This window comes from Ctenopharyngodon idella, chromosome 12 (genome assembly GCF_019924925.1).
Source record: "Ctenopharyngodon idella isolate HZGC_01 chromosome 12, HZGC01, whole genome shotgun sequence".
Classification (NCBI taxonomy): domain Eukaryota; kingdom Metazoa; phylum Chordata; class Actinopteri; order Cypriniformes; family Xenocyprididae; genus Ctenopharyngodon; species Ctenopharyngodon idella.
Genome location: NC_067231.1, coordinates 31087745 through 31110056, shown reverse-complemented (window position 1 = coordinate 31110056; position 22312 = coordinate 31087745). Strand labels below are relative to the sequence as shown.

Sequence of the window (22312 nt, the reverse complement as noted above, 5' to 3'; positions counted from 1 at the left end):
AATATGTGTATTTTATCAAAAATAGTATATATATTATTTTTTCATAAAATATATACACATATTTTATATATGTATACACACATATGTGTGTGTGTATATATATATATATATATATATATATATAATATGCAAATTATATATTTTATAAAAATATTTTTTTCATAAAATATATCATTAGCATTTTTTTTGTTGTTGCATTATAACATTGTTTTACTATTATTTATTATTATTATTTTGTCATTTTCACTGAGTATTCTAATGAGCATAATTAAAACCAAAACATCAAAGATTGCAATGATGTTTAAGTATTTTACTTTATTATTATTAACCGGACAGGTTTTGTGAGATTCACTCTCAGTTTTGTCATTTTTACTGTACGTTTTCCCCATTTAATGAGTGTTTTGAAAAGCAAATCTCGCCAAACTTAGTAAGTTTCTTAACAGCATCATTCCAGTTGCCAATGGTACGTGTCTTAGACTTTATACAAACATTTTTTTCATTGATGTTCTGATTTATTTTCAGATTTACTGATTATGAGGGTATTAGTTTTTGAACGTTTACAAAAAAGTATGTAACTGATGGTAAAACAGAGAAATCTCATGTCTTAACGGATGTTTAAATGGAGTGAACTGTGTTTTTATCATAATCAGGGCTAGTTTTGATGAGATTTTCTGTGTTAGGTCATTAGGATTTTAATTTGGTGTATTTATAGATCTTTGAGCACAGAGAATTGAGAGACCTCATGCGTGTTTTATGGAGATGTACAGAATTATAATGTTATTTGTTTAAAACTTCTGACATTTCCCTTTTTGCAGTATATAATACTGGATCAAAAACATGAAAAATAAATTTAAAAAAGCAAATTTCAGAAAATAATGTAAGAGGTAGCTCGGGGATGAGGAACATAGTTTGCCGCTTTCGACTCGCCAAACGACTGATGTACTTCCTTTTAAAATATGCTGCATAACACGATCTAACAAGAGCTTCTGCTCATCATCTGTAGATAATTTCATTGTGAAGTGCTTGAAAATGCCATTCAGCCTCTTATGGACTTTTTTAAGGCTGGACATGTATTTTTGAAGATCTGAGTGGAATATTATTGTGTTCCAGTGGATACAGGTGAGATTTAGGATGCTCTAGATGTGTTTGTCTGCCATTATAATAAAATTTAAAATTCAGAAAAGTGCATTTTCTGTCCAGTTATTATTATTATTATTATTACTATTATATAAATTAAACGTCTTGTTAGCAGAAAATCTGCTGAATATGTAATTTAGGTCAGGCGTTATTCGAGGCAGCTCTCAGAGGTCCTGATGCTGCTGTGTTAGCATTAGCGTTTAGCGCGACTCGAGTCTCCTTCAGCTCTCGCCGGTGAACCTCGGCCCGGTTCTGCTGCACAGGTTCGACCTGCATTCTCAGGTTAGTGCAGTTTAAAGCTTTAAAACTCTTCTGTGTTTGCTGATGTGAGTCTGGGCTTTAAAATGAACATTAAAACTGATCAGGAAGGTTCGAACCGAAGCTGCGCGCTCCTCCAGGCCAGGCTCGGTCCGGTTCGGTTCGGTGACGGATGAATGACAGACGGCTGCAGGTCAACAGCTGGAGGCTTTTGTTTTGAATTTATAGGGTGGTTCGAACCACACCGGCTCAGTCCGTATGTTTATCTCTATAAAAATGATCTTTGCTATTAAGTTAATCTCTTAATATTTTTGTGATTATTTGTTTTGTCGTTCAGCTTATATAACTACCAGAAATTACTTTTACCTGCTGTATTGTTGTGCATGTAACAAATAAACATGGACACATATGGACAATAATAATAATACATTCAGAATAAAATTTAAAAGGAATTATTATAATTATTATTATTTAAAATATAATTGCCAAAAAATTACTGACAGAAGTTTTATGAATGCTCATATGATGTTCTGATGATTGATAAAATAAGTCAATAAAATTGTATTAATTAAAGTTTAAAAGGAAGGGGCTGTTGGACGCATTGCATTGTGGGATACCGTTGTAAAGGTGCAGGTGTTCTGTGAATCCAGTGGGTTTCAGGTTTGTTCTGTACTGGATCCTGGATAAATGAGAGGTGTGTCTGTTTACTCTGACCACACCTGATGTGTGTGTGTGTGTGTGTGTGTGTGTGCACAAGAGGATTCATAATAACACTCATCACATGATCCAAGAATGTCTGTGGGATATTTTTTTTGGCTGTTTCACTTCCTCAACAACACATGATTTGAGGAATCATTCATGTCTGGAGCACATTTAATGTGCTTATATTAGGATATTCAATTATTTCCTTTCATATAGTGTGTAATAAAGCTGTTTGTGAATGTAAAAGGTCTACAAAGTTTTAAAGATCAAAGATAAATGGAGTTTTTGTCTCCTAAAAGAAAGAATCGATTCTGAACTGCCTAAAACGAGTCGTCAGTAATCCAGTCTCACTCCTGCTGGGGTTGTAACTAATTTGCATAATGCCAGCCTATTGGCTAACAGCATCTCTTTGCCCCGCCCTCAATCACTGTAGTTGTATCTGAGACTGGAAGAGTTTGGTTTGTGTTGCTCATGTCGAGAAGACGCTGTTTTCTGCTGCCAAAGCAAATCCACTTTGATGAGATTGATACGGTAAAACCGTTACTGTTCGTATCACTGTGAATCAAGATTCAGATATGCTAATGAGCGTTTAGATTCTGACCAATCAGAGCAGAGCAGCTCTCAGAAAGGCGGGGTTTAGAGAGACTGAATCTTTGAACGAAGCGTTTCAGACACTGAGAGAAAAGAGCTGATGCTGCAGTGGATATTATGAGAAAATTAAAGTGTTTTTGATCTTGGATGAACGTGAACCTGTTGTAGGAGACGAGAAACAACATTAGAAACCTTTAAAATAGAATAATAGAGGCACTTTAAAACTTTAAAACTGTCACTTATCTTAACCTGCAGTTCCGCTCTTAAACACAGACGATTAAAATCATTGTTTTTCATTGTTTTCAGATAAAATGGCTGTTCCTCCAGCATACGCAGACCTCGGAAAGGCTGCGAAGGACATCTTCAATAAGGGCTACGGTAATGTTCCTCATCTGTACATAAAGCGTATTTATCATAAACATGCATATTGTGTCATATTTTCTCATGTGTCCTTTCAAATGGAAAAGGTTTTGGAATGGTGAAGCTCGATGTCAAAACCAAGTCTGCTAATGGAGTGGTACGTGCTCAAGTCAAAATAACATTTTCTGGTCTTCCTTAGATGTAATGACCTTCCTTAGATGTCGTCTAGGCCACGCAGGCTGTTGGATAATACAATACTGTCTCTCTTTCCCTTATTAGGAGTTTAAAACATGTGGCACGTCTAACATGGACTCAAACAAGGTCATCGGGAACCTGGAGACCAAGTATAAATGGGCCGAGTACGGATTGACCTTCACGGAGAAGTGGAACACGGACAATACGCTGGGCACAGAGATCACCGTTGAGGACCAGGTGCAGACACACACACACACACACACACACACACATATCACAGAATAAGATGAGGGAATTATAAAAACTATAACTATAGCAGTGAGGTTAGGGGGCATTCACTTTTGCAACAAAAGGCAAAATTGGTGCGTAATATACTGTGCCCCTCAAATAACTATATTTTGTGTTTCACAGATCACCAAAGGACTGAAGCTGACCTTTGACACGACCTTCTCACCTAACACTGGGTATGATGAAGTCATAAGCATCGTGAGCTTTAGATGAGGTGATTTTAATGTTTATTTGTGTTATTTTAATAGCAAGAAGAGTGGCAAGGTGAAGTCGGCCTATAAGCGGGAGTACGTGAACGTGGGCTGTGATGTGGATTTTGACTTCGCCGGTCCTGCCGTCCACGGAACGGCCGTGCTGGGATACGAGGGCTGGCTTGCCGGCTACCAGATGACCTTTGACAGCGCCAAGTCCAAAATGACACGCAGCAACTTCGCGATCGGATACAAGACCGGAGACTTCCAGCTGCACACTAATGTGTACGTTCTGCTTTAGCAATCCATTATTATTGACATTTATATTACATATCAATTATTTTTATTTATAATCATTTTAAGAATAACTAATAATAATAGCAAATAATAATAATTGATAAACATCATTATTATTATTAATCATAATAATAATGTTGTTTATTAATTATGCATCAACACTCACACCCATGATGCAGCAGTTGTTTGACGGCTGATCTGTTTCTAGAGCAGGATATTCCCTGTAGATCTTCCGAGATCCGCCGGTGTCGTCCTCGTTTATCTGATGCTTCACTGTGACACAGCTGTGTTCAACTCTTCTGTTTGTGGCGTAGGAATGATGGGACGGAGTTTGGCGGCTCTATTTATCAGAAAGTGAGCGATGACCTGGAGACGGCAGTGAATCTGTCCTGGACCGCCGGAAACAGCAGCACACGCTTCGGCATCGCCGCCAAGTACATGCTGGACTCCAGCTCCTCCATTAGTGTGAGTTTCACTGTTGCTGTGGATCCCCTTTCCTTTGATTCCCTGGATTACCCATAATAGGATAGTGAAACATGTAAAACCCAAACCATGATGCGTCTGTGTTTTCCTCTCAGGCTAAAGTGAATAATTCCAGTCTGGTCGGGATCGGCTACACTCAGACCCTCAGACCAGGTGAGTGTGTTTGTGTTATATTTTTTGTATAAAATTATTTTGTTTTATTTTATTTTTTATTTTAATTGTATTTTTGTTTTGTATGAAATATTGTTTTTGTATAAAAAATATAATTTATTTTATTTTAATTTTGTATAAAATTTTGTATAACTTTTTTTTTTATTTAATTTTTGTTTTATTTTGTTTTTTATTTTTATTTAATCTTATTTTGTTTTATATAAAATATTTTTTTGTTTTATTTCATTTTGTATAAAAATTTGTATAAAATATTTTGTTACATAATTTTATTTTACTTTTTCTTTTGCGTAAATTTTTATTTTTTATTTTTTTTTTATCAAATTATTTTGTGCTTTTTTTATTTGTTTGCATAAAATATTTTTTATGTTTTGTTAGTTTTGCATATTTTTAAATTTTATTTTTATTTTATTTTGTGTTATTTTTAATTTGTTTTAATTTGTATTGTTTTTTTTTTGGCATAAATTATTTTGTCCTTTTTTATATATATATATATATATATATATATATATATAATGTTTCATTTTTCAGTTTAAAAAAAATGTGTATAAAATTGTTTAATTTTAAGTTTTTGTATAAAATTTCATTTTATTATATTATTTGTTTGTTTTGTATAAAATTATTTTGTATTATTTTATTTTTTCTAATAAAAAGTAGTGAATTTTTGTGACCGCAGCCATATGCAGTGCTTTCATACTGACAGTGTTTCTGTCATATCTGTGCAACGTGAGCGTTGAAATTAATATCTTGGTGAATCTCATTAAATGAAGCAAAACTACAGTCAAACCAAAAATTATTCAGACATTAGATATAATTTTTTATATATTTTTACTAGTGGGTTCAGGACACTATAGTTCATTTCTGTAAGTGAGGATAGCAAAATAAACTGTGACATATTATACACAAAAACTCTTCATACAGTGACTACCAGTAAAACTGATAAAAATTTGGAACCAAAAATTATTCGGACACTTTGACCTGACCATGTTATCTGACACAATTAAGATTCAATTTTTTATGACACAGTTTAACTCTGAGATCTTGTCATATTTTATTACTATTTTTTTTTAAACTATAGTGAATAAACTGTAATAATGAATGAAATGTTCAAGGTGTCTGAATAAATTTTGGTTTGACTGTAAGTATTTTGATTTGATTTGGGGGTAAAATGTGAGCTGGACATGAGTTTTTCATGAGTTTGTCCCAAGTGTCGTTAGCATGCTGATGTGAGAAACCCGTCTGATGCTACTGTGTGTGTGTGTGTGTGTGTGTGTGTGTGTGTGTGTGTCCAGGAGTGAAGCTGACTCTTTCCGCCCTGGTTGATGGAAAGAGCATCAACGCTGGAGGCCATAAACTGGGACTGGGGCTGGAGCTGGAGGCGTAGCGTCCGTATCTCCGACTCACGGGAACATCGGGAAAGGGAAGAGTCTGACATCTCCACACGCAGACGACAGCCTCTCGTTGAGTTTAAACCGAGTGCTGAACCCAAACCCAATCGTCGTCTCTTATTTATTTGCAGTACTACCTTCACTGTCAATATTTCTCTCCACACCAGCGCTTTCAATCTGTATGTGCTTTCTGTACAGGCGATTCTTCTGATGAATAGTTCACCAAAAATGTAATTTATTATTTATTCAACCTCATGTTGTTGCAAACCTTTATGCTGCATTATGATAAATTCTGACAGCTCTTTTCTATACAACAATGTAGTGACCACGACTGTCAAGCTCCAAAATAAAAAACACAATAACAATAAAAAGCAATCTAATCCATATGATTTGTGCACTAAAAGTCTTCTGAAACCACGTGATAGCTTTGTGTGAGCAACATAATTATACTTTGAAAATGACTTCATGTCCTTTTTGGAGCTCGACAGACTGTTACTAACTTGTGTAGAAAAAGCTGCGTATGTGTTTGGATCAAAAGGAGGGTCAGTAAATGAGAAGCCTAATTTTGGCCTGACCTTTTCCTTCAATGTTCTTTTGAATGTAGATGATTTGCACATGCCGCTCGCGTTTAGTGACGTTCAGACGCTTTTGTTGGCTGTTGTGGTAGTTCTTCTCTCTGTATTCAGGCTTTATCATGTTGAAACGGGTTCTCTAGTGAGATGTTTGGAGAGCCGAAGCTGCTGTTGTCTCCACACAACCTCTCCAGAAACACTCACGCAGACGCGTATGAGGGCGACCAGAGCGTTTCCCCGCTGAACCGCACAATCACACCCTTGTGTATGTCAACCTTTGCAATAAAGTCCTTAAACTGGAAATGTCTTGTGTTTAACTGCACTTCACGTTGTGATTATTTTGTGTCTAATAATTCCAACCTGAATGTTCACACTTTATAAAAATTGAGATGCACAACCAATTTATTTCCACAAATTCCAAAATATTTCCAGAGTGGTTATAGTTAAATATAAGTAAAAGCATGAAAACTAAATGTTCATTACTTGAAGTAATGTAAATGTTAACTAAAATAATGAAATATAAAAAATTAATTTATTTCAGCAATTTGATAAGGCAATATTTTTAATTTTACGAAACACTATACCTTTTTTTTTGTTCAAAATTAACAAAATATAAATAATGTGTCAATACATCATCAAAAGTATTTTTGTCTTACCCTGATTCACTATGGTACTACTATTATAGGTGTTTTTTTTTTTTAGACCTGACTGGTCGGTTTTCGCGGGAAATTGCGTCCATACGTCACTCGCCCTGCGCGGTGAGGGAGTTGCATTGGTTAATAACCAGTCAATATAATAAATGTTTCTTCCAAAATGAGTTTTTGTTTTACCTTGATTCACTATGGTAAGCCTATTATACGTGTTTATATTTAAGACCTGACGGGATGGTTTTCGCGGGAAATTGCGCCCATGCATCATTCGCTCGTGCGTGTCTCGTCATATCCGTAAGAGAAAAGTTGCTCCGGCTGCTTTGCCGCATGTTTGTTGTGGGAGTGGCGGAGGTTAGTTGTCACAGCGAGCGAGAAATGTTGACATAGATCGCTAAATTTCTGGGAAATCAACTGTTTTAAACAAACGCCGAACAGAGGAGAGTCTGCTGGATAAAAGAGAACGCGACAGAGTAATGAAACAAAACAACGGCTTGGATTTAGGAGATAACGAGAACTGAGGGATTTGTAAAAGCGACGCGGAGATGATGGCATTTTTATTACTTAACAGGTGAGTAAGGTGTTTTATTGAACCGATAAGTCGCCACATGTAGCTCTCTAGAGTTCATTGTAAAGCATTATCTGTTGTGAAGGCTCATATTCATCCGCAGTCAGCAGAGCCGAAGCACAACATTGTTGCACCAAAACAATATTCTTCCGCAGAAATGCATTTTTTTTTGACCGCTAGAGGGCCAAAAGTTGCATAGTGTAACTTGATGTAGTAAAACAACTAAAACTAAACCTGAAATAAAAATGAATAATAACTACGTAGACATTAAAAAACACAAACAAAATTGCTACAAATTTATTAAAAACAAAATCCTTTTTTAAAACTAAGAATACATATATTCAAACTGTTCCTTTAAAATATCACAGATTCAAGTACAGTAGTTTTATTTATTTAAAAATTCTATACTAATACATTGTACAGTTTTTTCAGTAACAATCAATAGTTGGCACTTTTGAATACAAAACTTCATATTTATTTGGTCAAACTTCGATTATTACAAAGCATATCCCCAATCGAGCAACGTAAATGATTACAAATAGTTTCTTCAGTCTGTAACGTGTTTGTGTTATCATTATCACTCTAATGTTAGATTTTGAATGCTAATGTTAGGCCGTCGCCCACAGTGAGCATGCTCAGATTGACTCGGATATCTCGGTGGAGCTTCTTGTTCAGCTTATCGATTGCGATGGTGTCGACGTCGCCCTCTTCTGGGTTCACCACTCTACCGCTCCACAGGACCTGAAGGAGAACAGGAGTGTCATTCAGCCCTCTGCTAAAGGATACATCGGTTCAACCAAACATTATACACTCACATTATCTATAGCGATTATTCCTCCTTTCCTGACCAGCTGCAGGGATTTCTCATAGTAGTTGTCGTAGTTGACTTTGTCGGCATCAATGAAGACGAAATCGAACGTCTCTGCTTGACCTGCAGCCAGAAGCTCATCTAACAACAACAAACAGAAACAAACATTATCAAAGGACACGAAAAAATTATGGGAAAAAAATGAAAAAAAAAATAATAATAAAACGAAATTTCACCAAAATGATTGAAGTGGGCGTGGCCACTTTTACTAAAACAGCTGTAACTCTTGAATGGAATGAGATATTTTCACCAAACTTGGTACACCTATGTACGGGTTTAGTCTGTGGTCATGTGAAATAGGATGCGCCGACTGGCCACTTGGTGGCACTATAACATGGAAAAAACATGAAAACGGCTATAGCTACACAACAGTCTGTCTGATTGACTTGAAAACTGGCATGCAGTGTCTTTGTCCAAGCTGCCACGATTGTCTACGAAGACATCTGCGTATTTCGAAAAACACAGCTGCCATCGGCCAATGAAGTTTGAGCGGCTGTCAGAAAAGGTTAACTGAGGTCAATCGGAACGAAACTCGCTGGGCCTGTTTGACTCACGGCCCTAGAGGCCTGTGAGAAATTCGACAGAAATTGGCCACCAGGGGGCGTCTTCGCATTTTTCATATGCATGAAGGATTGTATATCACACGATTTTTCGCACACGCCAATGACATTATTGACATTATGAGCAACTTTGCCTCTAGGACCACCGTTGTCAATTGAATCGTTCGTTAAATATCGGAGATTATTTCAAAAACCTACTTTTGCAAACTAGTCCTAGATTTTTGGCTCAACCTCGATAACTGTTAAAAAGCTTTAAAACGTATATATCCTTTGTAAATGGTCTGTTTTTGGCTGTAAATTTTCTTTTTCGATCTATGATCGAGATGGTTACAGGCTTACTAATTAAAACATTATACCTTTTTACACATGTGCCGAAAGACCTTAAAGCACTTGAACCTCGATAATTGTTGCTTGCAGCTATATTTGGACTTTTCTTTGTAAATACTTCAAATTGCATTTAGTGTTAAATTACTAAAAGTTTAACTAAAATTAAAATGGGAAATAAAAAAAAAAAAAAAATATTAGTAAAAACTATAATATCTCAGTGATTCTACTGTTCATTCACCTTTTTTTGCTGTTTTTTGTGTGTCTCACGAGGAGAAACGATCAGACGTTTAAGGGTTATTTGGATGTGAAGAATTTCAAACTGCTTGAATAAATCCAGATCTTACCGAGAGTTTGCAGTGCTGGCTTCAGACGCACGTCGATTTTGTGCTCCACCCCACCCTGAGAAGAACATGAGAGGAAGATTATTAAATACATGATTATAATGTTAATGATTGTAATAGAGCCTGATTGCTGATCACACAAAACATGAACCTGGAGATCCAAAATCTTTATAATAAATTTGTTTATTCATAAAACATAATAGCACAGTGCAGACAGTGATTCACTGAGAATAACTGTTAACAGTTATTTAGCAAACATCCAAAGCAAATTTTATGAATATTAATTTCAGTGACCATCCATTGGAGCAAACTGGGGGTAAACATTGATACTTATTAACTATGTTAAAAGTCTCTTAAGTTAAAAATTAACCCACATAAAGGCGATGGTGAAGATTTATGGTCTCTGATAAGGACAGATAAAATTTATCAATATGCAATCTGATATTAAAAATCTTATGGGATTGTGGAAAATCCAGGTTTTCCTGTGCAGACACTTCCTGCTTGGAAAAAAAAACATAAAAAAAAAAAAATTCTTATACACATGTACGTATACATGGAAACTATGCTGCTCACGAGTATCTCACCAGTGCCCAGAAGGGTCTGCCGATGTTGATGTATTCCTCGTTGATGTCGCACGCGATCAGTTTCCCGTCTTCAGGCAGGGTGAGAGCGATGCTCATGGCGTTATAGCCCGTATACACACCTGAACACACACGACTGGAGTTCAGCACATGACCAGTGATTTACACAATATCTGTACAACGACGGTCACGTACCGATTTCAATGGCTTTCTGCACCTTGATTAATCTGGCCAGATTTGCCATGAACTGCGCCTGTTCGCAGGACACCATGATCAAGCTCAACTTGTGCTCCAGGGTTTTCTAGAGATGGAATCAGATGTTCACTAAACACAACAATACAAAATGATGTTCATTGCAAATTATTCTTAGACATATTAATCTTAAAGATCTATTATTGGTAGTGATATCTCCGATAGTAGTGATATCACCCTGATGGACATCTGGGTGTTTTTAGGGTGAGACAGTCGTCATGTTTTTACCTGCCGGAGTTTTTTAAGGGCGGGATGTTCCCGCAGGGAATGATTCAGCAGGTACTGCATCACCGGATCGTCTTTCTTACCCACGTGGCTTTTACCCGACGACATTCTGAAGAATTTAGATTTGCGTTTGCCTGTAGAAAGAGGAAATCAGAGATAGAAATTACTTTTGGCTGTACTGTGTTATTTACACTAGTGTATATTTCATAAAACAACATTTTAATCTTTTTTCTATGTGGGATTTCTTGCCATTTTTAACAATTATTTCATTGTTATTGTTTATTTATTTATTTGCAATTTCAACATAAAATTATGTTTTCACTAAAATACCTTGGAGATTTATTTCAGTTCCATGTGTAAATTTTTACTATTATTTAACTATTTGCAAATTTCAACATAAAATTGTGATGTTTGCATTTATGAGCAGGTGTATTTTCACTGAAACACCTCATTTATTTGCTTGGATGGTATTTTTTGCAATTATACATGCTTTTTTTTTTTTTTTTTTAATTATTATTTTTTTTTTTTTTTTTACTATAACTAGTAGTAGCGCTGTAGTAGTATTTATTTATTTGCAATTTCAACATACTGTAGTAGTATTTATTTATTTGTAATATTTATTTGCAATTTCAACACAAAATTGTGATGTTTGCATTTATGATCAGTTTTATATTCACTAAAATACTTAAGTAACTTGCTTGGAGAGTTTTATATATTTTGTATAGTTTTTTTGGGGTGCAATTCCACATGCTGTCACTTTTCTTTGCATTATCAACACAAAACTATCCAATAATACAATACACTTTTATTGTATATATATTTTTTGTATGCCATTTAGGCGGGAAGTCTTAAAAAATTTGTTTTTTGTTTTTGTTTTGTTCTTTTACAGAAAAAAAAAAAAACCCAATAACTTTACCTTTTATTACAAAAGATAAGGAAAAAAATAACACATGATCTTTATTTTTCACAGGCACAGCTGAAATTGTAAAGTCGTTTCAATTAACTGACTGGCTCGTTTTGTTTAATTTAATTGGGTGCTGGGCCTTTAATTGTGTCATGTTGGATCAAAGTACAAGAACTTCCGGAAAGTTACACACGATTGATTCTGCTGTAGTTCTTTGGTTTCGGCACTTACCCACATAATATCCCACTATAAAAATCACTCCCAGCGTCGCCGAGCCTATCAGCGCTTCTCTGGATAAGTTATGAGATGACATTATTATTATTATTATTATTATTATTACAGCCCTCAATCTGAAGAGCTTTACATCTGACTGACTGAGGTGAGCGTGAACCAACCGCCACACATAAACTCACTTACCGTAAAACACCGTGTATGCGCTCGGCTGAACCGGCTCGTACTGTACGAGTAATGTATGTGATGTGAATGTTTGTTTATTTATAATCTTATCTCATAAGATTAAGAAAAGTTCATGATAAAATGTTTTTTTGAGATTTTGTTTGCGATCTGCCATGTTAAGTTAAGAGCTGTATTTGCAATAACTGGGTATAGTGACTATCAAAGTTAGTGTTTATTGATCTTTTGTATCTGGACCAAAACCCCTAAAGACTCCGTTTCACACATTTAAACCATAGACTGTAAAAAGATTTAAACGCGACTGGTTTCTATCTGCGCTTAAACTCGGAGAACTACGACATGAGCGCCATCCAGATCACATGACCGCTCCTCTGCACATGGACACTCTATTATTTGTCTTATTATTTAAAGCGTTTAATTTATTGACAGCCGTAATGTGTAAGAATGTTATATATTAATTTGCTGTTGTTGTTTTTTTCCTCCCCAGAATTATCTTTTTAAATGCTTTTCCCCCCTAATCCGTCTTCACTGACGCTTCTAGTCAAATAAACAAGTAAACACCAATAATTCAGTGCTGATGTTCACTTGAGGTGTCATAAATCTCGATAAATATGCGTTACAAAATCAGATGCATTAATAAAACAAGCGAGATTGATTCTCTGAAACATGCATGACTGCAGTAAACAAACATCAGCGATCATGTGAAATGAAGCTCGACGTACAGTATTCAGATATGAACGGCTGTAACTCACAGTTTTATGTGGTTTCTTCTCTTCTGCTGCTGATCGTGTTCTTCTCTTTCTTCTGTAAAATGGCTCCAGTTTTGGGGGTGGAGATTGTCCGCTTAATGACTCCAATCATGAATATTAAACATGACAGGAATCCCTTTGTTTAGAGCAATGCTTTGATGCATGAAAAGACAGTATTGAGCCAAGTGCAATCTATATCTTCGTTTTAATGCATTTTTACATGTTTGTATAGTCAAATAAATGAATAAATATAAAATATAAAACACATAGATTAAATAGATTTGTCCAAATGATGAAGGTTAGGCTCTGTTCAAACTCGAGGCCATTAAACTTGTGCTTGTTTAGCTTTAATGTTTTCCATTAGTCATTCCAGACGACCTTGAAGCTGAGTTATTGATCTGAAATAAATCTAAGTTGGCTGGTTTCACATATTTGTTTGATGCAGATGGGATCGGGGTTATATAACAGGCTCAGATCCAAACTAAAGACCACATTTAATCAAACATTTCAGGATACCAGTTTATTTGCTGTCGGGTTTGAGAATGTTTAGTCAGTGTATATATACATGTATGATAACAATAGAGTTGTTTATAAAGAAAGATGATGTTGTTGCACTCTGGAATGAACTTGTACAGAATTATTTTGCTGTTTCATTGTGTCCCTGTATGAGGACAGGCTGTAGTTGATCAGATTCACCAGCAGGTGGCGCTATAATCTAATACATGTGGCTGAAACACTTTCTGCAGGTCATGATGACTTGCAGGAGCTTCAGTTTTCCACACATAAATCAGTCCAGTAAGTCCAGTATTTATTTTTTTGTTAAAACTTTAGATGTAAGTATACTGTATACACTGTACTGTGATTCTGACCTCTTTTCTTGCACTTTTTGCATCTTCTTTCACCGTGTAGATGCTTTATACTGCAGACGTGATGCAGATTACCTCAAACTTTAACACTATTCTTCTACATATTTAACGTACAGTACCGTAGAAAAGTTTAAGGTCAGTGTGTGTATATATATATATATATATATATATATATTTTTTTTTTTTTTTCAAAGAAATTAAGACTTATTCAGCAAGGATGCACTGCAGCAAAACATCACATTAGAATGATTTCTGAAGGATCATGTGACACTGAAGACTGGAGTAATGATGCTAAAAATTCAGCTTTGTCAATTTCAATTTAGTATGTCATAATTTTTTATTTAATGTCATAATTTTTACTTTTTATCATACTTTAAATTTAATGTGTCGTAATTTTGTCTTTTTATCTCAATTTCAACTTAGTATGTCAATTTTGTCTGTCATAATTTCAATGTCATAATTTTGACTTTCTCATAATTTCAACATGTCAAAATTTAGACTTTATCTAATAATTTAAATTTATGTCTTAATTTCAACTTAGTATGTCAATTTTGACTCATAATTTTAACTTAGTAAGTCATAATTTTGTCTGTCATAAATTTCAAGTTAATGTCATAATTTTGACTTTTTATCTCATAAATTCAACTTAGTATGTCATAATTTTGCTGTCATAATTTCAATGTAATGTCATAATTTTTACTTTTTATCGTAATTTCAATTTGTCATAATTTTGTCTTTTTTATCTCAATTTCAAAAGTATGTAAATTTTGTCTCAATTTCAACATGTAAAAATTTAGATAATCTCATAATGTCTAATAATAATAATAATAATAATAATGTCTCATAATAATCTCATAATCTCAATGTGTCTTAATTTCAACTTAGTATGTCAGTTTTTATTCATAATTTTAACTTAGTAAGTCATAATTTTGTCTGTCATAAATTTCAAGTTAATATGTCATAATTTTGACTTTTTATCTCATAAATTCAACTTAGTATGTCAAAATTTAGACTGTTTATCTCATAATTTAAATTTAGTATGTCAGTTTTGACTGTCATAAGTCAAAATTGACATTAAATTGAAATTATTTCATAATTATCTCATCCAATTTAGTATGTCATAATTTTTACTTTTTATCTCATAATTTCAATTTGTCAATTTTAACTTTGTCAAAATTTTGACTTTTTATCTCATAATTTGAATTTAGTGTGTCTCAGTTTTGACTCATAATTTCAATTTGTCAATTTCAACTTATGTCATAATTTCAACTTAGTATGTCATAATTTTGACTTTTTATCTCATAATTTCAACGTAATGTCATAATTTTGACTTTTAAGCCATAAGTCATTATTTCAACATTATTTCATAATCTCATAATTATGATTTAGAGCATGATTTTTGTTCTTCTGTGGCTGAAGTGAATTCATCTTTGATCACAGGAATAAATGAAATTTTACTACATATTCACATAGAAAATGGCTGTTTTAAAGTGTAATAAACTTTTACTGTATTTTTGATCAAATAAATGCAGCCTTGGCGATCATGAGAGGCTTGGTTAGTTTCATCGAAGGCCAGAGTCATGAATTGCACAGATCTGGTGTCTCGTATAGATCATCTGTTCTGTACCGCTGATGATGATCCTGTCAGTCGTTCTCCATGATAACCGCTAAGAATCATGTCAGGAAGAAGGTAACACACCCGTCGTCTGCTCTCAATCTCGCCCGATGCGCGCATCACGCTGTCGGTGAAGTTTGAAGACAGCAGAGATCAGGAAGATCATGTGATCGGTCACATCTCAGGTTCCTCTTAAAGTGCGTGACGGCATTCGTGCCTGATGGCTCTGCCGTTTAACGCTTGAACATTTTTATGGACTTTTCCCCTGGATTGACTTCAGAGACGCGTGTCAGAGTGACTTATGGGCTGAAAGCGAGTCCAGAGCCTGAAAGCCCAGCTGGCATCCATCAGCCCAATGAAACCGATAATTGGGCAACATTTTGAAGGCTGGTATTTGTAATCGAGTGGCTGGAGCCGAGAGAGCTCAGCCTGTATAAAGGCCGCATTGAGGAGAGGCGTTAAACGCTTTCTGCTGAGCTTTACATGTGAGCGACTCAACAGTAGAACCACAGCCTTCCTCTGACCTCAGATCAGGCAGAGCAGTGGACCTTTAACAGACCATTTCATTTTCTGTCATAATCAGTCATAATTCTGACATTTTCATTCAGTTATAATTATGACATAATTGAAATTATGACAATTATGAGAATAAAAAGTAAAAAATATGACACAAGTCGAAATTATATATACTTTGTCAAAATTGTAAGAATGAAGTCAAAATTATGACAAAAAGTTGAAATTGACAATTGATGTAATATAAACTTATGCTTTAAATTCAACTTGGTATGTTATAATGTTAACTTAGTATGTCATAATTTTGACTTTATCTTCTAATTATAACTTTTATATCAAAATTGACAAAATATTGTCATAATTTTGACTTCTAATTATGACTTAAGTCACAGTTTCACCTTAGTATGTCAGAACTTTATCTCATAATTTTGACTTGTCATAATTTCAATTTAGTATGTCATAATTTTGACTTTTTTCTCAATTTCTGTACTTATGTCATAATTTTGACCTTATCTCATAATTTCAACTTAGTATGTGAAAATTTTGACTGTCATAATTGCAATTTAGTATGTCATAAAGTTGAGTTTTTATCTCAAAATCTCAACATAGTATGTTGTAAATTTAAGTTTTTATCTCCTAATTTAGACTAAATATTGTCATAATTTTGACTTTTTAATTGACAATTTATAATTGACTTGAGTTATAATTTCAATTTAGTGTCATATTTTTGAATCTCCTAATTATGAATTTTAGCATAGTATGTCATAATTTTGACTTTTTATCTCCTAATTATGACTTATGTCAAAATTGACTAAATATTGTCTTAATTTTGACTTATAATTATGACCTAAGTCATAATGTCAACTTAATATAACTTTGACTTTTTATCTCATAATTTTAACTTTGTCTCCTAATTATGAATCTAAACTTAGTATGTCATAATTTTGACTTTTTTCATAATTTTAATTTAGTATGTCATAATTTTAACTTTTTGTCTCATAATTTCAACTTAGTATGTCAAAATTTTGACACTTTTTCTCATTTCAATTTCTCAGTTTCAACTTAGTATGTCAATGTTGACTATCATAATTTCAATTTAGTGTCTCCCCACTAAAAAAATTCAGTCAAAAGTCAAAATTTCGACTTTTTTCTCATAATTTCAATTTATCTAAATTGCAACTTTGTCTCCTAATTATGAATCTAAACTTAGTACGTCATAATTTTGACTTTTTATCTCATAATTTCAACTTAATATGTCATAATTTTGACTTTTAAGCCATAATTATATTTTTAAAGTCATTATTTAAACTTTTCATCTCATAATTATGATTTAGAGCATGATTTTTGTTCTTCTGTGGCTGAAGTGGGCTTCCATACGCAGCAGCTCAACATGGAGAAGATGATGATGATGATTCCGCATGTTTGATATTATATTGCTAGCAGTCGTGAGCTGGACTCTGGTAATCTTGTCCTGATCCTCTTTTCGATTGAAACGTAACTTTTATGGTCATCTCCAGACGCTGGTGTTCAGCAGCACATGGTGTGCTCATAAATGAGTGATTTCACCCCTGAAACAATATTTGAGGTATTCAGAGCAGAGGTCAGATATGGCACCGCTCTGCTATATTTGTTTTTATGATGCCATATTTTGTGTTTATGTGGAAAGCAGCGCTGCAGAAGATTCATGCGGCTGTCACTGACGTGTTATTGCCAGCAGAGCTCAGATGAAGGCTTGCGGTTTGTCTCGTGTAGTTTTCACATGTTTGCAGTGTTTCTAATATCTCGTGTTCTTCATAAAGTGTTCAGAATGAAGCACCTGCATACTGAATCATCCTGAACAACTTCATACACACTTCAGCAGCCATGTTCCCGATTAGCCCGATGGAACAAACATGTTCTCTGACGAGGTTTCTTTACTTTATTTTTTTATGTGAAGCAGTAACAATCCTGAAATGCTGAAAAAAAATATTAAGTTTTCAACACTGATAATAATCGTAAATGTTTCTTGAGCATCAAATCATCATATCAGAATGATTTCTGAAGGATCATGTGACACTGAAGACTGGAGTAATGATGCTGAAAATTCAGCTTTGATCACAGGAATAAATTACACTTTACTATATATTCACATAGAAAACAGCTGTTTTACATTAGAATAATATATCACAATTTTTACTGTATTTTTGATCAAATAAACACAGCCTTGGTGATCACAGGATGCTTAAGAATGTAAAAAGGATCAGTTTTGATATGATGTTGACCTCAGATGAAGTGTAATGAGTTATGAAATCACTGCGTTTAGTCTGAGAAGAATGTGTCTCACACAGACACACATGCAACCGTTTCAGAAAGACAGCGCATCAATCTGGGCTCGAGAACGGACATCTGTTTCCCTGGAAGTGAAATATTACAGCGGCGACTGCTGTGCTGTCTTTGGAGGGACTGTCGAAAACAGCCCTGAGAAACTCTTTGAGACTCGATGCCAAACCTGATTTAAACACCTCAGCGGGGAGAATCTGGACTGCAGTTTCGACCCGAAGCACGAACATCCGCGGCGCTGGCACGACTCAATGCGCTTAAATACTCTGGAAATTACGGTGTGTGTCTGTGGTGGAGGCCTGCGTGTGTTTGTGGAGTGCTTGTTGAGACTTCATTTATCTTACTCACTGCACATGTGTTTAGAGGTAAGAGTTTCCATGTGTGCCTGTGTTTAAGTGTGTGTGTGTGTTTAAGTGTGTGTGTGTGTGTGTGATGCACAGTGTATTTGTATCCAATCTGTGGCTAATTTTCAATCTCCACAGACTTGCAGAAAGCGCTCCGTCATTAATCACCTGCGCTCAACGCTTCAGTGGCTTTAAAACAACTGTGTAACTTTGCACATTTTCTCACTTCACCCCAAAAGTCTTTCCAGACTGTTCTGATGAGTCAAGCATCATTATTGCTCATATTTCATGTTAAGGTTCCACAAAACACCTGATGCTTCAATAGAAAACTCCTGCTGCAGACATGAATTGTACTTCAGATCGTTAGTTTCAGTTTTCACCTCTTAAAAATAATGGCATTGATGTTCCATGAACAATCTTTCCATCTTTATATCAGAAAAAGGGTCTTTAGATTATTAAAACGCATTCTTTTAAGGGTTCTTCTATGGCATCTCTCATTGGGAGCCTTTATTGTAGCAACATGCACAGAACACCCTAGCAACCGCATAGCAACGCTGTGTATGTGTAGCAGACAGAAGCGCAGCTGTAATGATTCTGTAAACACGCCGTCAGAATGAACGATCATCTGTGTATAATCTGGGCTATTTGTGTTGACGACAAGATGATTTATGGATGACAGACTTTCACTCTTCCAATATGTGTGAGAGTGTGTCTGTTTGTGTATGTTTGGAGATTTACAGCATGCACAAATCATCTACATCTTCTTTATCTGGGTCTCGTTTTCCAGTGAAATTATCCAAACATCCTTAAAACAAGGTACGAAAGATTTTATGTTGAGAGAAACGGTTATTTTCTAACTGTTAATCTAACACAATTTAGTGGGTTTTTGGGGAACAATACAGTTAAAAATGGTGAAATTTGGCACACAGATAGACGACAGTCTGAATATAACTCGCACCAATTTTGGAGTTTCTAACTCGATCCCTCTAGCGCCACCAACTGGCCAAAGTTGCACTTCCGAGTAACTTTTGAACTGTAAGGGCTAGAAACAAAATTCTTTTTTCCTCAAGTCTTTTTTTACTTCTCAATCTTGTCATTCTTGGATATTTAGTTATTTTACAGGAAAGCAAGACAAAAACGTAATGACTTTTGTGCCGAGTCGTGGTTTGAGAAGCCGACAGCTGGTGGTTCAGTGCACCGAAAGATTCATCGTCCGGTCGTTTAGACGGGCTGAAGCACATGAGCGATTGTTGTTTTGTGTTACTCATATATGAACGTGTGGTCAGCCGGCGGTCACGTCTTCATGTCGGATCAGCAGGAGTCTAAAAGAGTCGTGCGTTAGACTGCCAGCTCAAGCATGTTTGGACCTGAAATGCTGTGGGTTTGGTTTGTAACTAAAACATGCTGTGTTTTAAATGCATGTGACTCCTGGAGTCTGTCAGGATGAATATTTAAAGGAACTGTGTGATTTAAGTTTGCACGCCGCAGTACACATGGTCATGCAAACGTTTAAGCCAAAAAATTGCAAAAATGCACAAAAACAAAAAATGTGGTGTGGCAAAAAATGCCCATATATGCAATTTATTTACTCCATTTAGCCTATTGTGCTGGCTTTAGTTGTTGTGCTTTTTCCATTGAAAGGAAGATTTCTTGCATATACACGTCTTGATCTAATTTGGTTAAAAAAAAAAAAAAAATGCTGATTTAATAAACCTCTTTAGTTGAATTCTTCATTTAAATATGACTCTGTATCTCCAAAATATCAAATATCTTTCCATGTAAGGTGAAATGTTTTATACCGGCCTAATTATAAACAACCAACATTTGCCACTAGGAACAACAAGTTCATATTATATAATAGTAGTTCAGTAGTGGCCAAAAGTGACGTCCGGATTGGATATTTGTTTTTAATGACCCTAAAAGTTTGATTAAACAATCAATGTATGAGGAAAATATTTGATGTTTTTTAAACATTTTAAATATGAGGGAAGAACACAACTTTAAACTTGATTCAGGTTTTTATCTGACAAAATTATTTGGCAAAAAAGACAAACTACAGGTTTTATTTTACTATGCAAAAAATAAAATGCATATAAAAACAAAAAGCTGACAGGAAAAAGCAAACATTGACTACAACATAATCAGTTATTAATATTTTGTTGGTTTTCTCTTGTTTTTGCATTCATAATTGCTTTGTATGACAGTCTGGCCAAAAACTGTTGCACAATTTGTCATGTTTCATTGCATTATTATCACAAATAAAACAATCGACTCCAAGCACAACTTTGCAGTATGACTACAAAATCTGGTAACACTTTATTTTACAGTGCCGTAGTTACACGGTACTACATGTACTTACTATAGTAATAACAGTAAATTATGCATAAGTACAAGTAACTAACCCTAAACCAAACCCTAACTGTAACTCTATAGTAAGTACATGTAGTTAATTAATATTACTCAGTACTTATTTGAGTAATTACAATGTAACTACGGCACTGTAAAATAAAGTGTAACTCAAAAATCACATTTTTAATAATATTTGAAGAAAGGGTTAATGTCACTTTTGGCCTCTAATGGATGATATTATGCACACTACTCATGTGTTATTTCATAATTCTGATGACTTTTTTATTTGCATGAGAGAGTGTGTCCAAACATTTGACGTGTTTAAATCAAAAGAGACGTGCAGCAATTTTTCTGAATGATTAAATGTCGCTTTGTTCCGTCAAGCTTCAGTTATTATTGAGATGTTTTTCCTCCATGATGAACACGAACCTGTGGTTGTCCATGAATTATTGATCATAAAGACTCGCTAAATTAAACCACTAAATAAATCTGTCATTTCTTCTGATATTCAGACAAATTGAATGTGAAGGAGCAGTTTGATGCTCTTCTGGAGAAATATATTGATGGATGTTTTATTTTCAGCAGGAAAACTGGTATTTCTTTTATATTGTCAAAAACAAACCATCCGTTTATCAACAGAGCAGAACTTCATGAACCTTCAAATAAATTCATATGCTATTTTATATGTGCATGACCTACTGATGTGTGCTATTTATGATTTATTAATATTATAAATTGTTTCCAATAGGTTTTGATCATGTAAACAAATCCCTTCTTAGCACATTTTTAATTCATTTTCATTTCTTTAACAAGGAACAAAACTTTTTAAATGGTTTTTCCCTTTATATATAAAATATTTACCTATTATATTTATTTTAGATCTTAGACCTATTATTTTTTATGACCTGATTTATTTAATACTTGTAAAAAGTAATTAAAAAAGCTAGCCTCATAAGCTTAAAATGATGTGGGAAATAAAACAGAAGTATTTTAACATGAAAACACTCGGACTTGCACACATAAATCAAATAAATGTTTGAATTAGCCAAAATTTGTTGCATTTGTTGATTCCTAAATTATTTTCATGATTTGTCATCATTACTTTTTTCTTTTGTCAAATCAATTTTGATAATTAATGTGGTTCAGATAACGTTATCGTTGATTAAACCAATCGCCTTCATTGTATTAACTCAAATTTTAAATTTCAGTGAACTCAAAATTTTGAGGCAACCAGGCAACT

General features: G+C 34.4%; 2 protein-coding genes across 3 annotated transcripts; one reads left to right on the top strand and one right to left on the bottom strand.

Annotated features, from left to right (window-relative positions):
* The first annotated feature begins 1255 nt into the window (after positions 1–1255).
* Positions 1256–6933, top strand: vdac2 (voltage-dependent anion channel 2). The gene is made up of 9 exons (XM_051913681.1): positions 1256–1419; positions 2995–3066; positions 3156–3205; positions 3328–3480; positions 3655–3707; positions 3780–4007; positions 4334–4484; positions 4598–4655; positions 5963–6933. The coding sequence occupies exons 2-9, from the start codon at positions 3000–3002 to the stop codon at positions 6052–6054; spliced, it is 852 nt and encodes a 283-aa protein (XP_051769641.1). The 5' UTR covers positions 1256–1419; positions 2995–2999; the 3' UTR covers positions 6055–6933.
* Positions 6934–8127: 1194 nt separating this feature from the next.
* comtd1 (catechol-O-methyltransferase domain containing 1) lies at positions 8128–13299 on the bottom strand. 2 transcript variants are annotated; one of them, XM_051913683.1, is made up of 7 exons: positions 13070–13299; positions 11003–11133; positions 10718–10823; positions 10526–10644; positions 9945–9999; positions 8661–8794; positions 8128–8586 (listed from the first exon to the last, which is right to left on the bottom strand). In XM_051913683.1, exons 2-7 carry the CDS (start codon positions 11105–11107, stop codon positions 8434–8436), a joined length of 672 nt encoding a protein of 223 aa, XP_051769643.1. In that variant the 5' UTR covers positions 11108–11133; positions 13070–13299; the 3' UTR covers positions 8128–8433. The 2 variants fall into 2 exon arrangements, with proteins under 2 accessions (XP_051769643.1, XP_051769642.1); XM_051913682.1 differs by lacking the exon at positions 13070–13299 and adding an exon at positions 12135–12310.
* Between the last annotated feature and the right edge of the window lie 9013 nt (positions 13300–22312).